At 56.0% G+C, this 18479-nt stretch overlaps 1 protein-coding gene across 1 annotated transcript; it reads left to right on the top strand.

Moving 5' to 3' along the window:
• Positions 1-3576: 3576 nt before the first annotated feature.
• On the top strand, positions 3577-18302 carry IGLON5 (IgLON family member 5). Its single transcript, XM_069458339.1, has 8 exons — positions 3577-3655; positions 12031-12109; positions 12830-13062; positions 14439-14558; positions 15830-15964; positions 16142-16262; positions 16806-16960; positions 18214-18302. Exons 1-8 carry the CDS (start codon positions 3577-3579, stop codon positions 18300-18302), a joined length of 1011 nt encoding a protein of 336 aa, XP_069314440.1.
• The last annotated feature ends 177 nt before the right edge of the window (positions 18303-18479 follow it).

The following is an 18479-nucleotide window of genomic DNA, read 5'->3' as shown; positions in this document are numbered from 1 at the left end:
GAATTCCAGGAATTTCTCTTCACCACCCCCCTGACCATTTTATCCACTTGTGTATATAAAGCTTTGGATCCCCAACAGAGGGTTAGATCCTTGCCTATTTGTTAATCTTCATCTCAGTGAATCTGCCTGGCTGTTGCCCCAGGCAATTTCAAATCAGATTTCACATTGTAATCTTTGCCTTCTGTTTTTTTAAATTTCCCAAAACTGGGGTAAATACAGCAAACTGGTTTGGAACTCTTTAATGCTAGGGAACCAGCAAGGACTCCCTTTGGTCCACCCAACCTTCAATAGTCTTGTATTAAGACCTTTGTTTTAACCCCATTGGTTTCCATTTTATTCATCCCACTTCTGACACCAAATCTGAGGCTACAGAGAGAAAAACCAAAGTGCTTTCCCCCCTCCCCACACTCTGACTCAACAATCAACACAGAAGACTTCTGTCACTTCTGATCATCAAGAAGTATGTGGGGCAGCCAGGCATGGTGGCTCACACCTGTAATCCTAGCACTCTGGGAGGCTGAGGCAGAAGGATTGCTTGAGGTCAGGAGTTTGAGGTTGCTCTGAGCTAGGCTGACACCATAACACTCTAGCCCTGGACAGAGTGAGACTCTGTCTCAAAGAAAAAAAAAAAGTAGGGTGGGGGATTTCTGCCCACCAGCAACCAATCATTTCTGGAGTGAGCATCAGCTGGGCGTCCTCCAATTCAATTCTGATAGTATCTACCTGTAGATAATGTCAGATCCCACAAGTTGAGGGCTCAGTCCCACAAGACTGTCTCCACTTCTGATGCCAACTGCAAGCCCTGGGTGGTTTTACCTGTACTTCTGACTGAACAACTACAAAGTGGGATTCCCATGACCCTCTCCTTGGGTTCAAATAAGTTGCCACAGCAGCTCACAGAACTCAGAGAAACACTTACTCATATTTACTGGTTTATAATAAAGAATATTACAAAGGATACAGGTGAATAGATGCACAGGGCAAGGTGTGGGAGAAGGAGCACAGAGCTTCCACACCCTGTCCAAGCACACCACCCTCCAGTAACCTCCATGTGTTCAGAAGCCCCCTGAACCCAGTCCTTTAGGGTTTTTATGAAGGCTTCATTATACAGGCATAATTGATTAGATCATTGGCCAATGGTGATCGACTTAACCTTCAGCCCCTCTCCCCTCCCCACAGGCTGGAAGTTGGGCTGAAAGTCCTAACCCTTTAATCCTGCCTGGTTCCTTCCTGTGACCAGGCCCATCCTGAAGCTGCCTAGGGGCTGCCAGCAGGGGAGGGAGGAATAAAGACCAAATATATATATTTCACAATCACACATCTATGGCTTTTGGCAATTTTTTAAATTCCCTATGTCTCTGTTTCCTCGTCTGTGAAATAAGGTTAAGGTAAGACTCACTTCAGCAGGATGATGCTTAAAGGAAATAATGTGCAAAAAGTGATTCCTGCACAGAGTAAGCACTAGTATTGCTATCAGGCCTGGGATGACCAGTTCAGGAAGAGGGTGCTCCTGTTCTCATTCTAAGTCTGAATGGTCCTGAATTCAAAGGGGAGCAATACATGGCATTTTGCCAGGATCACAATGGATTTTGGAGAGTGGTGTGCTGGTAAACTGGTTCTTCCAAAAATACAAAGTCTTGATTTGTGGTGTTTGCCATTTCCTGTGGTTTATATACTCCCACTGTGGACCATTTCAAGCTAATAATGGTTTAACATCTGGCTTGCAAATTTTCTGAAAATTTAACAATCAGCACATTGAGCCAGTGCAGGCCAGCTCCGGAACACCACCAGCTCTTGCACCACCTAGTTGTGTGAACTTGGGTGGGTCTCTTCCCCTCGCTGGGCCTTAGTTCCCTCCATCCATCCAAATGGAGCTAATAAGTCATCCAACTCATTCATGCAATCCGTATTTATTGAGTTTCTACTATGTGTCAGTCACTGGGTTGGGTAGACCCTGTCTACCCCAGTGAACAAATGAAATGAGGAAATTGTAAATGCTATGAAGAGGTATGGCATAGAATTACTGTGCTTTGGATAGCATGAGCAACGGAGCCTTCTGAAAGGCGAGACCTACACGATAAGGAAGTCATGTGCCAATCTGGTGGGAAGAGCATTTTAGCAGAGGCAATAGTAAGTGCAAAGGTCCTGAGGCTGGAATAAGTTTGGCTTGTTTGAGGAACAGAAAGAAAGCTGCAAAAGGCTGAGTACTGGAGGCGGGTAGTGGCCCCACCTGGTCCACCTGTTAAGTGATCGTTGATCTGAAGGTGGAGGCAAAGGTAGAGGTGGAGAGACCTGGGCATTGGCTGCCGCAGCGAGTCCTACAGGGAGAGATGATGGCAGCTCAGACCAGGGTAGAATAGGAAGAAACAGACTAAATAGAGATCTGTTTTGGAGGCAGAGCCAGTGCCTCTTGCAGACAAATTGGTTGTGAGAAGAGAGGGGAAGAATTAAAGATGGATATGTTTTTGAGGTAGAACAGCCCCTACTGGGGGACTTCAAAAGCTCCTGCCTTGGACTACTGCAGAAATACAGTAGGCTCAGAGATTGTTTTCCTCCTGCCTCCGAGGCCTGTGCCAAGGGGCCAGGGATGGGAGGGTGGACTTTACAGCTAATAGATGCAAAGTGCACGGAGAGGACGGAACTATCTACAGGTTGTTAGGTGCTGGGTGGAGTCAGGAGCTCCTCCAGCGTCTCTCTTCTTCTCAGTGACCTTAGGCAATACGGATTTTTTTTTTTTTTTTTTTTTTTTCCGATCTTGCAGGAGAAGACACTGTCGTTCTGGGAAGAGAAGTGACTTGTCCAAGGTCACACAACCAAGTCAGTGAAAAATTGGGGAGTTGAGACTTTTTGCTCCTAAACAGTGGATTATGGTTTCCTTCCCACCCCCACCCCCAAGGTCAGGTCCCCCAGGCGCTTCCCATTGTCCTGTTATTCTGGGGACAAGGGTTGGGATGGAGGGAAAAAGAAAATTTTACCCTAAAAGTCAGTGTTTTAGTTATTCATAAAAGTAGATGGAGGAGCTGAATTGTGTCCCACAGGAAGAGGGGGCTGGGGGCCTGAACTCCTGGGTCTGAGGGAGGAGGGGCTGAGGTCTGGACTCCTGGGTCTCAGGGAAGAGGGCTGCCGGGTGGGGGCTGGACTCCTAGTTCTAAGGGAGGATGAGATTCGGTCCTGAAGGAGGAGGGAGCTGGGTTCTAGAGTGTCCCAGACCCGAGGTTCTGGGGATCCGGGTGGAAAGACCTGGGGACGCCTGGGGCGGGAGGGGGTAGGGGCCCGGCCGCAGTAACAAAGGCCTCTCCCTCCAACAAGCAACCCCCCCCGGCCCCGCCTCCCCGGCCCCCCGCCTCTCCTGATTGGCCGGTCTCCCTGCCCGTCAGCGCCGCCCCCCTCCCTGGGTCTGCAGCAGCTCCGGCCGCCTCGTCGCGCCCCCCCAGCCCCCTCCCCCCGCCCCCGCCGCCCCCCGGGCCGGTGCAGCCGCAGGCGGGGTCCCCCTCCCCCTCCCCCTCTCCCCCCAGGCCTCGCGCGCCCCGAACCGGCCCCCCCTTTCCCCTCCCCCTCCGCGCCGCCGCTGCCGCGATGCCCCCCCCTGCGCCCGGGGCCCGGCTCCGGCTTCTCGCCGCCGCCGCCCTAGCTGGCCTGGCCGTCATCAGCCGAGGTACCGCAGCGCCGGGGGCGGGGGGCTCGGCCGGGACGCCGGGGTCTTGGGCAGGGGATTAGGGTGGGGGTGGGGAGCTGCATCCCCTGGCGGGAAGGGGAGGCCCCGGGACGACGGGGTCTGGGCCCGGGGGCGGGGGCTGCATCCCCTGGCGGGGAAGAGGGTCCTTGGCCATCAGGGTCTGTGCCCAGCGCAGGGGTCTGCGTCCCGGGGCCAGCGCCTGGGCCGGAGCCTGGGCCTAGGGGCGGAGGTCGGTTCTCCGGGCAGGCAAGAGGGTCGAGTCTGTGGCTCTGGATCAGAGGGGGGGCTCAGACAGTGGAGTAAGGGTCCCAGGCAGGATCTCTGAACTGAGTTGGGGTCGGGGACAGGGGATGATGCCCTCTCAGGGGTCCTGATCTCTGCGTGGAAAGGGTCCCCCAGGAGGTCCCAGCCTGAAGGCTGGGGTATGCGTCTGTGGGCAGAGGTGGGGGGATGGATGTCTTCCCAGGGTCAGTAAGAGGAGGGCAAGGGTGTCCACAGACCTAGGTCCCAGGGCCAGGAAGAGGGGAAGGGGCTGCAATTCCCCAGCAGGGTCATCTACGCTGAGATAAAGTGTTGGTATTTTGGGGGCTGCAGTTATGTGAGGGAATGGGGCTGGTGATCCCTGAAGTTGGGGTGCTGGGCTGGGGACTCAGATTCAGAAGCTCTGATTCCATATCTGGATTCCTGGGACTGGACAGAGGATGAGAGGTGGACACATGAAGGACAGAGGGAAGGGAAGGGTTAATGCAGGGTCAGAGGGTTCATCTCGGCCTGGGGGGGGGTCTCCAGTGGAGCTGGGAGGGAGTCTCTGCCTAGGGGGTGGGTCTGTGTCTGTCCAGCAGGGCCTGGCAGGGAGAGTCGGGTCAAGGAGATGACCCCTAAGGAAAAGGGAGGGGAGAGCAGAAAGGCAGGAGGTGCTCGGTGGTCCTCAGGGGGCAGGGAACTGGGTTAATTCGGTGCTTCTGTGGCTTTCCCCCAGGCTCTGCCCTGAACTCAGAGTCACAGAGTCAGGGACTCACAACTGGGGATAACCAAGAGCCCAGACAGAGACACCCCCGCCCCCCTCCCCCCAGTCTCAGGGAGGCAGCCCACACAGACTGAGTCACACATAAATACACCGTCACAGCGTCACAGCGTCTGACCCAAAGCTGCACCTGCAGGCACCACAGTCACACAAACAGCCCCATCCACACAGGCCGCCCCTTGTCCCCAGGCACAGGTGCGCTGGGCCAGAGGGACCTCAGGCCAGGGACCAAGTGGCCCAGAGCCTCAGCCCTTCACTGGTTCTTCTCCCACCTGACCAGTCTGATTTCTCTGACCCCCTGTCTCTGTGTCTGTCTCTGTCATGTGTCTCTTTAGGTCTCTGTGTCTCTGCCATTTCTGGAGGCTTGAATCTCATCTGTTATTCACTGGTGACATTCCCTCTCATCTGTCTCTGTCTCTGGGTCTTTGTGTCTCCTCCCTGCTGGTCTCAGCACAGTTCCAGGGCTGTCTCTCCCTCCCTCTCAGACTGTTGCCCACTGTCACCCATATGTGAGTCCTAGCTCCCTCGCTTGGCCTTAATCCTCACTCACTTCTCTCTGTTTCCTTCCTCCTTGTCCTTATCCCTTTGCCTTCTTCCTCCCCTTTTCCTTCCCCACCCCTGTGCCCTTTGTGACCTCTTTCTCCCCTCCCTTCCTCTCTTCTCTCTCTCTCCCTCCCTCTGTCCCTCCCTCTCCCTTTACTTTCCAGGTAACTTCCCACTTTTCCACTTTCCCTCTTGAAGTCCCCATAATCATTAGAGCCAGGAAGTAGCCCGTGACCTTGGTCAAATCCTTTCCCACCTGTGGTCTGGGGTTCCCCATCTGAGAACTGAGGGCAAGAGCAGAAGGGGTGGGTGAGCTGAGACAGACCCAGGTGTCAAGAAGACACCCCCACTCACACCCCACTGACAGATTGAGCTATCTGAAAAAAAGCCCAAGGCAAGATATGCAAAATAGCATCTTCTCTTTTATCCCTGATGTTTTCCAAGTTGGGAGAGGAGAGGAATGCCCACAACAAAACAATCCACCTTTGATAAGAGGAAGCCCATGGGCCCACTCCCACCCTCCTGTCCCTCATACTCACTTTCTTGACCGCATCCTGGCACAGCTTTCTCTCACTTACACAGACTCAGGCACAACATATAGAGGTTAACATAATTAAAGGATTGGTTTGTTAGTTGATGTTTTCTTCCCAAAATAGAAGCAAAATATGCCCATTTCTCTGTAACTGGCCTTTTTCCACTTAACGATACCTCTCTGGCATCCATAAATATTAATCTATCTTTAATCTTTTTCTAAACCATTTATGCCAGCACACACCCTCACACATACATATTCATTTACAAAAGTGCTACAATGTCATATTTTTAAACAATTCAACAAAATCAAATGGCAAATTCAGTAGCAGCCAAAGAGGTGGGCGGTTCCTTTGCTTCTTGGGCAGCTGGTGGGGTGATGGCAGCCAGGAGGGGGCCCTGGATTTGAGTCCTGGCACTGCCACGACCAGCTCTCCGCGGGACCTCCAGGAGCCGGGTCGCCAGGCTCTGCTTGGTTGGCTCACGTTGCAAATGCTCGCGGAGCACCGGCTGGCTGTTCTAGGTGCTGGGGACATGCGTACAGGGAAGTGAGTGAACCAGGAGGAGCCCCTGCCCTTGGAGCTGTATTGTAACGGGACACAGAGAGATCAAAAACCAAAGCCTAAAAGCAAACAAGCAAGTCCATAGCTCATTTCCGAGGGTGATGAGTATTGTCAAGAAGGTAAGAGTGACTTGGCCCTCTGAGCTCAGGTGGTCAAGGAAGCCGTCTCTGAGCAAGTGAGAGTGGAATTAAGACCTGAAGGAAGAGAAGTCAACCTGTAAAAGATCCCGGGGGAACAGCAGAGGCAAATGCCCTGAGTTGGGACCAGCAGAAAGGAGGAGGCCAACACGCAGCGTCCAGTCCTGGGCTTCTTGGCCCAGCGTCTGGAGTCCCGCGGGGCATCTGTGGTGCCAAGGCCCTCAGACTTCCGAGTCTGGGGGCTCCTGGATGCCAGCCACCCCAGGCCCAGCCCCTTTTCACAGTCCTTCCCCGCCGGAGCCACACAGCCCTCCGCTGTCCCACCACCCAGTCTCCTGAACCCCCACCCTCCCCTGAACGGGCCGTGCTAACTCCCTGAGTGACCGGCAGAAGCTCACTCATGCTCCTGGGCCCCAGGCCCCCCACCTGTGGCTTCTAGGGCTGTGGAATGAGAGCATCCCCTCTGTTGGAGGGTCCTAGGGTTGCCGGAGTTCCTTTGCAGGGTGGCAGGAGATTCTTACCCCCTACTCAAGGTCACTCAGCTTGTTAGAGGTCTCTGTCTGTCTTAAGGGAACTCACCCACCTACAACCTTCACTCCACGGTTTATCAAACATGTACGAGGCCCATTCGTCTGGGCTGTAAATGCCATGAGGATAGGGACCTGGGCAATCCCTCCAATTACCACTGGACACCTCCCTCCCGGTCACAGGCCGGTGCCTGCTACACAAGCATCCCACGGCCAGCTCACAGACAGCGGTTTGTAAGCACCTAACTGCCGGGCGCTGTCCTAAACCCTTTGCTTGGATTTCCTCTTTTGATCCTGCCCATAACCAGATGAGGGATTCCCATTTACAGGTGGGAAAACTGAGTCCCAGAGAGGTGAAGTAACCTCTGCAGCTTGGTGGCAGAGCTGGGACTTGAACTCGGGCCACCTGGCAACCCCACTCCATTCCCCAGGCCTCCTGGTTTTGCAGGGTTGCTGTTATCACAGATGCTTACGGGGCGTCTGCACAACCCAGACCTGGCCCCACCCTCCCCCACCCCGAGCGTAGCATCCAGGGACATTGACGCCAAACCAAGGATAGCAATAGATGTTTCTTTAAAAAGCAGGTGCTGTTAGGAACAACTAGCATTTACTGGGCCCTTCCTGCATGTGGAGCGCTGAGCTAAATGCTTGGCATATTCTCATGGACTCCCCCACAAAAACCCTTGGAGGGAAGAACTCTTAATTTTCACCATGATGGGGAAACTGAGGCTCAGACTGGCCAGGATGGGGAGGGTGGGGTCACCCAGCCGGGAAGTGGTGGGACAAACATTTGATCTTCCTGCCTAGCCTCCGCAGGGCTTTACGGTCCGGTCTCTGGGAACCATCCATTCCCTTTCCACAAGCGCTTCAGAGCTGTGAGGTAGGCCCACCCCTGGGGGACACAGCCACATGACAAGCCCTCATGGAGCTCCAGGTCAGGTGAGAGAAGCACCATGGACATCATCTCAGCTGAGTCCAAGGATGCCCAGAAACAGGGGTAGGGACTCTGCCTTGAACAGTCAAGGAAGTCTTCCTGGAGGAAGGGGCATTTGCATTGGGATCTTGAAGAATGAGTAGGAGTTCAAGAATTGGAGGAGTATCACGGGCATCCATGTATTTCATTCATTCAACAAATAGTCCCCAAGGCCTCTGGTGGGCCAGGCCCTATGCTGGGAGATGCTGGGGACACACTTGAGGCAGAACCAAGCTCTGCCCTCGAGAAACTTCTAGTCTTATGGGGAAGCCAGACCCAGACAGTCACCACGGTGTAATTAATCTGCATACAGACCAGCCCCGGAGGGCTTCACTGAATCGAGTTAGCATTCCAAGCAGAATTTCTACAGGTGGACCTTGTGTGCACTAGGTTGTTTACTGATACATTAAACATTTCCTGAGGCCTCCTGTGGGCCAGGCCTTGCCCTGGAGGGAAGCAGACACAGACACAATCCAGGGTCTGCAACAGAGGCAGGGGCCGGGCCCTGGGACTGAACAGGTCATGGACTCTAAGGTCAGCCCTAAACAAATGAATGGCTAGCCTGACCCCCAACCCCATGTGCTGAAGCCCAGAGAGGGAAAGGGGCTTGCCCAAGGTTACACAGCAGGGAGCGGGCCTCCTAGTACTAGAGGCTGGGGACTTTGTGAGCCGAATATATGTGACATCCAAATTCGCAGACACACAGACCAGGAATCAAAGGCCCTCTTGAACTGCCCTCAAGCCAGACCCCAAGACTGACAGGGAGGCAGACAACACTGATCCAAGGTGCACCTGATCCGAGCTCTGGGAGCAGGCAGCAGCTCACACGGGCAACTGGGGTAGCCTCCTGGGAGGGCCCCCCATGCTTGGGCCTGGAGGAGAAGGGTTTGATGGGGTGAAGAGCAATACCACGCCGGGGTGAAGTCTCAGGGCCTGGGTCCTGCAGGCCGTGGGGAGTCCGGGGGAGCCGAGTCTGCTCTGTGTTGGGAAGACCCCTCTGGCAAAGGGTGTGTGTGTGTGTGTGTGTCCATGTTTATGTCTGCCAGGATGTGCGGTTGAGTCCCACCTGCCTCTGCAGGGCCCACCCCCACCCCAGGGCCCTGGTGTGTGGGCTCAGCTCCTGTGGGTGGCACCAGTTCAGGTCACCAGCTGAGCGCAGCAGCCCTGGGTTCCCTGAGCCCTCAGTGGGGGGGGGGGGCACCTTGGACAATGCCCTCTTGCCCCTGCTTTAGCCATGGGCCTTGGTTCCTTTAGGTTAAGGCTCTCAATGGGGGAGTGGAGTGTGATTTTGTCCCCTAGGGGGCCGCCGGCAATGTCTGGAGGCCTTTTCTGGTTGTCACCACTGGGGGGTGAAGGGAGCTGTTGGCATCAAGCAGGTCCAGACCAGGGATGCTGCCAACATCCTGCAGAGCACAGGACAGCCGGCCCCAAGTGCCAGCGGTGCCGAGGTTTAGGAACCCTGGCCTAGGGTGTGTGTGTGTGTGTGTGTGTGTGTCTGTCTGTCTGTCTGTCTGGACCAGCCTAGGAAGGGATGTTGGTGCTCACACATGATTCTGTTTACAGAGCACTGAATACAGCACTAATTGTGCCACTACCCATGACTACCTTTCGGCCAGCTGTATCTTTGTATGTGACTTTCCAACTCCCTGAGTGTGTGTGTGTGTGTGTGTGGCTATGTATGATCTGATCATAGGTGACAACATGACCTGATTCTCAGCCCAGGGCAGCCCCTTTGTGTTTGAGGGGTGATCTTGTTCCACAGGTTGTGGTTTTGCACAGGTCTGACTCTGGACCCTCCAAAGTGGGGGGTGGCGCCTGGGCTGCTGGTATTGGGGTAAGCACTGGGCCAGTGTTGGGGGGGCACCCCTCTGGGGAGGGCTGTAGCCACCTGCGGACTTTGCAGCCATGTGTGGGGGGCCGTTGGGGTCAGTAGAACTGTGTGGGAACCAGTTGTATATGGTGAGGTGACTCAGTGTGCAATGGTTGTTTGGCCTGAGACTATTTGTGGTTGAATGTGACAATATGACTGCTCCTGGGACAGAGCCGCCTTTCTAACTGACCTTCTGCTGCGTGCCTATGCAGGGCTGTGTGTGTCAGTGTCCCTGTTACATATGCACCTGTCCCTCTGAGCGGGGCCACAGCTGTGCGTGTGACTGAGAGGATGGGACTATCTCCTGTGTGTGTGCGCGTGTGCATGTGTGTACTCGTGTGTGTGTGTAGCTGTTTGTGTCTGTATGGCTGGGTGTGCACCTGTCTCTCTGGGCAAGGCCATAGTCAGTGTGGAGACCATCTCTTGGCCTGGGCAAGTCTGTGTCTTGTCCAAGCCTCTGTGTGTGTATGTGTGTGTGTGTCCACCATCCATCTCCTGCTGTTCCCAGGGCTGTTTGTGGCAGCGTCCACTGTGTACAGCTCGGGGAGGGCCAGCCCCCTCTCTCCATCCTGGGCTCTTCAAAGCCCAGCAGTGACTCTGGCCTGAGCCCAGGGTGAGGGGCTGCAGGACCTAGCCCCAAACCCCAAGGCCTGGCCAGCCCACTGCGACTGGCTGTGTCCTGGCCCCATCCAGAGGGGCAGCTGATGGAGAGGCCCCCCGGGAGTCATTGGGCCGGCACGGGCAATTAATTCATTAGATTAATTAGCTCCTGGCGCAGGCTGGGGGCAGGGCAACCCCGTGCAGGGTCCTCCCATTCCAGCCGTCCAAGGTCATCCAGCCGGCCTCCCTCCCCTCCGCTCTGCCTGGTGCCAGCTCCACCGCTTCCCCGCCTCCATGTGCCCAGCCCCCATTGCCTGGCCCAGGGCCAGCCCGCCAGCCATGGGGCACAGACACACAGATGAGGGGTAGGGGTGCTGGGGCCCACGTGCTGCGCTGGAGTGTGTGGTGGGCATGGACGCACAGTGTGTCTGCGTAGGTGTGTCTGCAGAGGTTTGTGTGTGTCTAAGGGCATTTGTGTGTCTGTGAGAGAGGTGTTCTGAGTGCATATATGTGTGCATGACTGTGTACATGTATTTGTATTTGTGTGTCTTCATGTCTGTGTACACATATGTCTGTGCTGAGTATCTGTATGCAGCCACCTCTGTATGGGTCTGAATTAATGTGTATATTTCTGAATGAATATATGTATGTATGCATGTGTGCATGTGTGTGTCTATCTGTTACCTGTGGACTTGTGCATATGTGTTTGTATCATGTACATATGTTCAGTATGTATGTGTGTGTACATATGTATACTGTGCGCTCCTGTGCATATGTACATGTGTGTCTGTACACTATACCTGTGATTATTTGTATGTGTGCCTATGAACATGTGTGTTTGTGTATGTATGTGTGTATACATCTATGTGTGCATGTGTATGTGTTGTGTACATATGTATCTGTGCATATATATTGTGTGTCTGTAAATTTGTATGTGTATATGTGTGCATATGTATCTATGTAACTGTGACTATGCATGTTGATATGTAGGTCTCTGTATACTCTGTGAATTTATATGTGCTCTAGGTACACATGTATCTATGTGCATATGTGTGTCTGTATACTCACATATCTGTGTGTCTGTGTACATATGTCTCTGTGTTTATACACATGTATTTGTGTGTGCATGTGTGTATGTATGCATGTGTGTCTATGTATTCAAGTATACACATGTAAAAATGCACGTGTGTACACATGTATCTGTGTCTATGTGTGTACATGTGTGTCTCTGTGTATATGTGTCTGCATGTACACATGCATCTGTGCATGTATCTATCTGCATATTTGTGTGCTGCAACTGGGGTGGTGTCTTTGTGTCTCTGGAGGTGTGTAGGTTTGCATGTCCACATGAACCTACCTATCCCAGTTTGTGAGTCAGTGCAGGCCCATGGGAAGGTAGGTGCCACGTACATCTGCTGATTGTGACTGCTATGTGTGTACCTCTGAAAACACCAATGAATACGTGTGGTGGTGGGTGCAGGAGATGTCTGTGTCCACAAGGGCATGTGTGTGCACACGTGCACAGTCTCTGCCATGCCCAGCCCTGCCTGAGCTGCCATGGCTGAGCTGCCCCCTCCCTTCTCCAGGGCTGCTGTCCCAGAGCCTGGAGTTCAACTCTCCTGCCGACAACTACACAGTGTGTGAAGGCGACAACGCCACCCTCAGGTACCTCCCCCAGCGGGGACTCGCAGTCCTGCAGTCCTGCCCCTTCACCTTGCAGAGCCTCACCTTCCTGGGGGGGGGGTCCTGACTTTAGGGACAGCCTGGGATGGATGGGAATGCATGGGCTCCATGAGGAGCCAGGCTGGTAGGGTGCGAACGCCCCTGGGCCTCAGAGTTCCAGTCTGTCAAAGGGGTATAGAGAAGGTAACTGCCACATGGGTTACTGCAAGAATTCAAGAGCTTGTACACACACCCTGCTCGGAGAGCGTGGCATACTGTGACTGCTTAATAAACGAGAGCCAGGATTACAGTTTCCCAGACCTCTGCCTCCCTCCCTGGGTCTCTGTCCCCCTCTCTCTGGGTCTCTGTCACCCCCACCTCGGTCTCAGTCCCCCTGTCTGGGTCTCGGTCCTTCTCCTTCTGCGTCTCTATTGCTCTCTCCCAGAGTGTGTGTCCCCTCCCACCTTTCTGGGCCTCTGACACACAACAGTCACGCAGTAACCATCTGCCATCATTCCATGCGCACTTGGCTCACAGCTTTCCCTATCTGAGCCTCAGTTTACTCCCTCTATAGTGGGCACAGTAACATCCACCTCAGGGTTTTGGTGGCACCTGGAGATGTTGTGGGCCTACTTCTCCCTCCTGCCTCCTCGATGGGGGACCCTGGGTGGCCGAGCTGGGGGGGGTGGAGAAAAACCCTCCTACCCTCATCCTCCCTGGCAGCTGCTTCATCGACGAGCATGTGACCCGCGTGGCCTGGCTGAACCGCTCCAACATCCTATACGCGGGCAACGACCGCTGGACCAGCGACCCGCGGGTGCGGCTGCTCATCAACACCCCCGAGGAGTTCTCCATCCTCATCACCGAGGTGGGGCTCGGCGACGAGGGCCTCTACACTTGCTCCTTCCAGACCCGCCACCAGCCGTACACCACTCAGGTCTACCTCATCGTGCATGGTGAGCCTGGCTGGGGCCCTGGCCGGGTGGAGGGGGTGGAGAGCGCAGGGGAGGGCGGAGGGCTCCCGCTGACTCGCCCACCCAGCGCGTGCTCACCAAGTGCTGCTCCCCAGTCCTGGGAAGACAGATGTGACCCCACCCTCAGGGATCCAGCCCAGTTGGAGGGGGACAGTCACACAGACGGTGACACTTCAAGGTGATCGTTTCTAGGGCAGAAAAGCTATGGGGGTGTGGGGTTGCTCAGGGGAAGACCATAGTCATTCGCTCAGCCACATTTATTGAGTGCCTACTATGTGCAGGCATTGTTCTAGGCACTGGGGATACAGAAGGTACAAGGCAGCCTGGCCCTGCCCCTGGGGAGCTGATTTTCCAAGGAGAGCTCAGGGGGGGTTTCCTAGACATGACATCTTGACATCTGAGCTGAGACCATCACTGGGCACAGGGCTAGTACCAGAAAAGAAACAGTGGCCAAGAGTGCAGAGGGAAGCCCCTGTGGCTGGGAGTGCCAGAATCCAGAGGGGGCGGACAGGCTGGAAAGCTCCAGGGAGGGGACAGGAGCGGAGGGAGGGACAGGGACAGCCCTCAGGAGCCTGCCTATGTGGCAACAGAAGTGGTCTGGAGGGCAAGGAGCAGCCAGAGAGCTAGAGCTCAGAGACAGAGAGAGCCCAGAGGTCACAACAAGCACCGGCTCAGGAGGTAGGCTGCCTGGGTTCCAACCCCAGTGCCACTGCCCGCCAGCCGAGGGACCCTGAGCAGCCAGAGAGGCCTCGGACTCCTCGTCTGCAAGGATGGTGCAGTCAGTCACCAAATCTAAGACATCACCTTTACTTTATGCCCTGCTACAAAAGGAAAAAAAAAAAAATTCTGCTAATTAAACCCTGGCATCTGGCATCTACATTGAAGAGCCATCCTGATTGGAAAAACGTTCAAATGTGAGAAAGAGAGGGAAAAAAAAGCACAGACATGTCTTAGAATTTATGAAATATAGTAACATCTACCCCAGAGGCTGGTAGCAAGGGTGTAATGAGTGGATTTGGGTAAAGCACTTAAAACAGAATCTACCACACAGGAAGTACCATATGGGTATTTGCTAAAGAAATTAATCAAAAGTAATAATAATTCACACAGAGGCAGGGAGAGGGGAATTCAGACCAGAAGACAGAGAAACTAAGTTAGGATGAAGGTGAAGAGAGACATGGAGACTGAGAACAGCAATCAGACGAGGTGCTGGGCCCAGACAGACACTGCGGGCAGAAGCGCAGAGGGATTCTTACAGAAAGACAGACGCAATGGCAGCGGGGCCCCCGGTCTGAGGGAGGAGGCCCGGATCCTGGGCGTCCATGTCCAGCCTCTCCATGCCCTCTCCCCCCCTGCAGTCCCTGCCCGCATCGTGAACATCTCCTCGCCTGTGACAGTGAATGAGGGGGGCAATGTGAACCTGCTTTGCCTGGCCGTGGGGCGGCCGGAGCCCACGGTCACCTGGAGGCAGCTCCGAGGTGAGGACCCCACCCCAGGCTGAAAGCCGCTTACCTGGCTCCACCATCCAGGTCCCTCCATTCCCATGCCCCGGGCTACTTTCCCAGACCCCCCTTTCCATCATTTCTGATCCCCTCAACCCTTCTGGCCACTTGATTTCGCCCTCCCACCCTGCTCCCAGGTAATTCATCACCAGACTCCACCAGTGGCTTCCCATGTGCCGTCCTAGGCCTGGGCCACGGCCTCCCAATCTCCTGCCAAACCCCAGCTTGCCCCTGACAACCCCGATATCCCTGGTCCCTGCCTGGGTGCACAAAGGATTCTCCTGCACTCAGATCCCTACCACTGGTGCCTGGAGCCAGGCTGACCCCTGTGCTTTCCCTGGTCACATCCCTACTCCCTTCTGCCGGGTGCCCCAGCCCAGCAGGCCTCATGGTGTGGGGCCCAGACCAGCAGCAGCAGCATCCCCTGGGAACTCGCCAGAAATGCACATTCTCAAGCCCCAGCCCAGACCTGCTGAATCAGAAACTCCCTCCACCCTCACCCCACAATCGGTTTGAACAAGCTCTGAGAACCACTGCTGAAGGCCACCCCCAGACACAGCTCCAAGATGCCTGAACATGACAGCCTGGGTCCTGGACATCACCCACCCGCCCTTTACTTCGGCCTCCACCACCAGATCCCAGATCCCTGGATCCTCACGAGCTGGGTCTTTGGAGACCCCATGATGCCAGTCACTAGATCCTGTTCCCTGAATCCTCTGAGACCCCAGAACCCAATGACTAGATCTCACATCCCTGGAGCCTCGATGTCCTAAGTCCCAGAGGGTCTTCTAAGATCACTGATCTGTCATGAGACCCCCAGATATGCTGATCCCAATCCCCAGACCCCATGAGCTAGATCCCAGAACTCCAGGCCCTTCCTTACTGGGTCTGTATTTGCTGTATCCTTCTGAGACCCCAAATCCTAGGATACTCCTCTCCACTGGGTCCTCTGAGCCCCATGATCTGAGTCACAAGACCCCAGATTCCTGGATCTCCTGAACCTCCAAATTCTAGGACCCTCCTCACTGGGTTCCAGTTACTAAGCCCCAGATCCTCACTCCTTCCCCCATCCTTAGCTGGAGAGACCCCAGGCCCCCCACGCCCCCCCCCCACACACTGCTATCGACCCGGGGCACTCCAGGCCCTGCTGTGCCCGCCCCGCTGATGTGTGTCCGTGTTGTGCCCGTGTTGTCCCGTGTTAAGTGTTTGTGTCTGGCCCCGCCCCCTCCCGCTCCCTCCCCGCACAGACGGCTTCACCTCGGAGGGCGAGATCCTAGAGATTTCTGACATCCAGCGGGGCCAGGCCGGAGAATACGAGTGCGTGACTCACAACGGAGTTAACTCCGCGCCCGACAGCCGCCGCGTGCTGGTCACAGTCAACTGTGAGCCCCCCTGGCACCGGGCACGAAAGGGCAGCGGATCCGGGGTCCCTAGGGAGGAGGGGTCTGATGGAGGAGGAAGCCGGGGCAGGACTCCCGGGTCTGGGGGGTAGAGGCAGGGGATGCCACCCCTAGTTTCGCGTGGCTTGGAGAATTCGCTGACCCTCCCCCCCTCTGCAGATCCTCCGACCATCACGGACGTGACCAGCGCCCGCACCGCCCTGGGCCGGGCCGCCCTCCTGCGCTGCGAAGCCATGGCGGTGCCCCCCGCGGATTTCCAGTGGTACAAGGATGACAGACTGTGAGGACAGCACCGGGGCGGGCGGGCCGTGTGGAGGGGGCAGAGGGAGGTCCGTGGTCTCTCGGATTGCGGGGCGGGGTGACCCTGGCGGAAGCGAGCCAGCCCTGGGTCCCGAAAGCAGGAGTATCTAGCTTCTAGCACCCGTCGGACCCCAGGGAGCCAAACTTGGGTGCCGTAATGCTGGAGCCCGGTCTCCCCATACTATCCAGGGAGGTCTCCGGATTCGGGGATCGATGCTGAGGACCTGGCGGGCAAGGTTCAGGAGACTGTTGTGGCTGGGGCCCAGCAGGGCTTGGGAGCTCCTAGCCATTAAGGGCGCGCCCCGAAGAGGCCAGTGGCCCTGAGAGGCCAGGGTGCCCGGAGAGGGGCGGCGACCGGAGTGATCCGGGATCCATGAGGAGCTAGCACCCGAGGGGTGGCTGGGGCAGGAGGCAGAATGCTGGGTCTCCAGGGAAGGGAGGAGCCTGAGAGTCGCGAGACTGGGCTGTGCGTCCGGCGGGGGTCCCGGGCACGCTTTCGGCCCCTAACCCAGATCCCCTGCAGGCTGAGCAGCGGCGCGGCCGAGGGCCTGAAGGTGCAGACGGAGCGAACCCGCTCGATGCTTCTCTTCGCCAACGTGAGCGCCCGGCACTACGGCAACTACACGTGTCGCGCAGCCAACCGTCTCGGAGCGTCCAGCGCCTCCATGCGGCTCCTGCGTGCGTCTGCGCGCGGCGGCGGGACCGGTCGGCGCGGGGCGGGGGCGGGGGGTGGTGCGGAGAAGCCGGGGGCGGGGCTGAGGGAGGCGGCGGAGACTGGGGGATCGCCCCCTGCCCCCTACCCGACTGACCCCGAACTTAGGAAAGAGACAAAGGCGGAGACTCCAAAGCAACGCGACTGAGCGCCCACTAAGGGCCAGGGGCGTTGGGCGTGGGCGACACAACAGTATACAAAAGAAACAAGGTTCGGCAACTCGCCAAGCTTATGGTCTGGTAGCAGTAAAAAAGCAATAGACAAGAGGACACCTAGATAAACAAGCAAACACGTACATGAACAAAAAATAATGCTGCATGTCGATAAGAGCTAGGGAGAAAAATCGACAATAGACAGGATTAGGGGTGGTGGCTATTAGAGAAGTTCACCAGAGAAGGATTCCTGGAGGGGGTTCCATTTAAACTGAGATCTGAGTGGTAGGAAGTCAGCGCTGCCAAGATCTTGGGGAAGAGCTTTGCAGGCAGAGGGAGCCGTGTATGCAGAGGCACAGCAAGGAGGCTAGCGTGTCTGCAGCAGGGCGGTCAGGGTCTCACAGGCCACCACAAGGAGTCTGGAGTTTATTCTACTGTGGGGCGAGGCTGCTGGTGTTTATTAAGCAGGGGAGTGACATGTTGTTGATGCTTCTAAAAAGAATCACTTCGACTGCTGTTTGAGGGATGGGAGAGGGCAAGATGGAGGCGGGGAGACCAGGGAGGAGGCTGCTGTGGTAACCCAGGCCAGGAGTGACAGTGGATGGCACCGAGTCCATATTTGGAGATGCTTTGGAGGTGGAGCCCAGAGGGTTAAGTCGTTAGACTGGATGTGGAAGGGTGAGGGGAGAGGGACGTTGAGTCAGAGGTGACTGTGAGGTTTGGGCTTCAGCCACTGGGTGCATGGGGATGTAGTATTGAAGTAAAGGGGCCGGGGGCGGGTGGGGGGACCGTAGCCACTGGGGGGTGGGGGGAGAGTCCAGAGAGCAGTTTTAGACCTGACTGGGAGAAATGCCGGATAGACGAGACAGACACTGAGGGTCCCAGGCTAAGACAGTGAGAAAGAAGCGGAGACCCGAGAAGGTGCTCAGACTCCAAACAGAGTCAGAAAAGTAGGCACAGGGAATGAGGGACCCAGAAGGGGCCCTAAAGAAGTAGGCTCAAGAGAGGCAGGGCGTCATGGGGTCTCCCCACCCAGGCCTCCCTTGTAACCCTTTCTCTTCCCCCAGGCCCAGGATCCCTGGAGAACTCGGCCCCAAGGCCCCCAGGGCCCCTGACCCTCCTCTCCGCCCTGGGGTGGCTGTGGTGGAGAATGTAGGCGCAACCCCGTGGAGCTCGCCTCCCCCTGCAGGGGGCCTCGGGCCAAGAGCAAGAGGAAGGGGGAGCAAGAGCTGTGGGTCTCGAGGGGGCGGAAGAGCTCTCGGCCACCAAGGAAGAGGAGAGGAAGAGGAGGAGGAAGAGGAGGAGGAGGAGGAGGAAAGATCTTTAGAGAACC

Source organism: Eulemur rufifrons, chromosome 24 (genome assembly GCF_041146395.1).
Source record: "Eulemur rufifrons isolate Redbay chromosome 24, OSU_ERuf_1, whole genome shotgun sequence".
Classification (NCBI taxonomy): Eukaryota; Metazoa; Chordata; class Mammalia; order Primates; family Lemuridae; genus Eulemur; species Eulemur rufifrons.
The sequence above is the reverse complement of the archived record's forward strand: the minus strand, read 5'-3'. Positions and strand labels throughout refer to the sequence as shown.

Excerpts from the sequence above, each read along its gene's own strand:
- IGLON5 (XM_069458339.1), top strand. The coding sequence starts at position 3,577 with ATGCCCCCCCCTGCGCCCGGGGCCCGGCTCCGGCTTCTCGCCGCCGCC. Across the intron at positions 3,656-12,030 it reads CCTGGCCGTCATCAGCCGAG|GGCTGCTGTCCCAGAGCCTG; the intron begins GTACCGCAGCGC and ends TCCCTTCTCCAG. Across the intron at positions 13,063-14,438 it reads GGTCTACCTCATCGTGCATG|TCCCTGCCCGCATCGTGAAC; the intron begins GTGAGCCTGGCT and ends CCCCCCCTGCAG.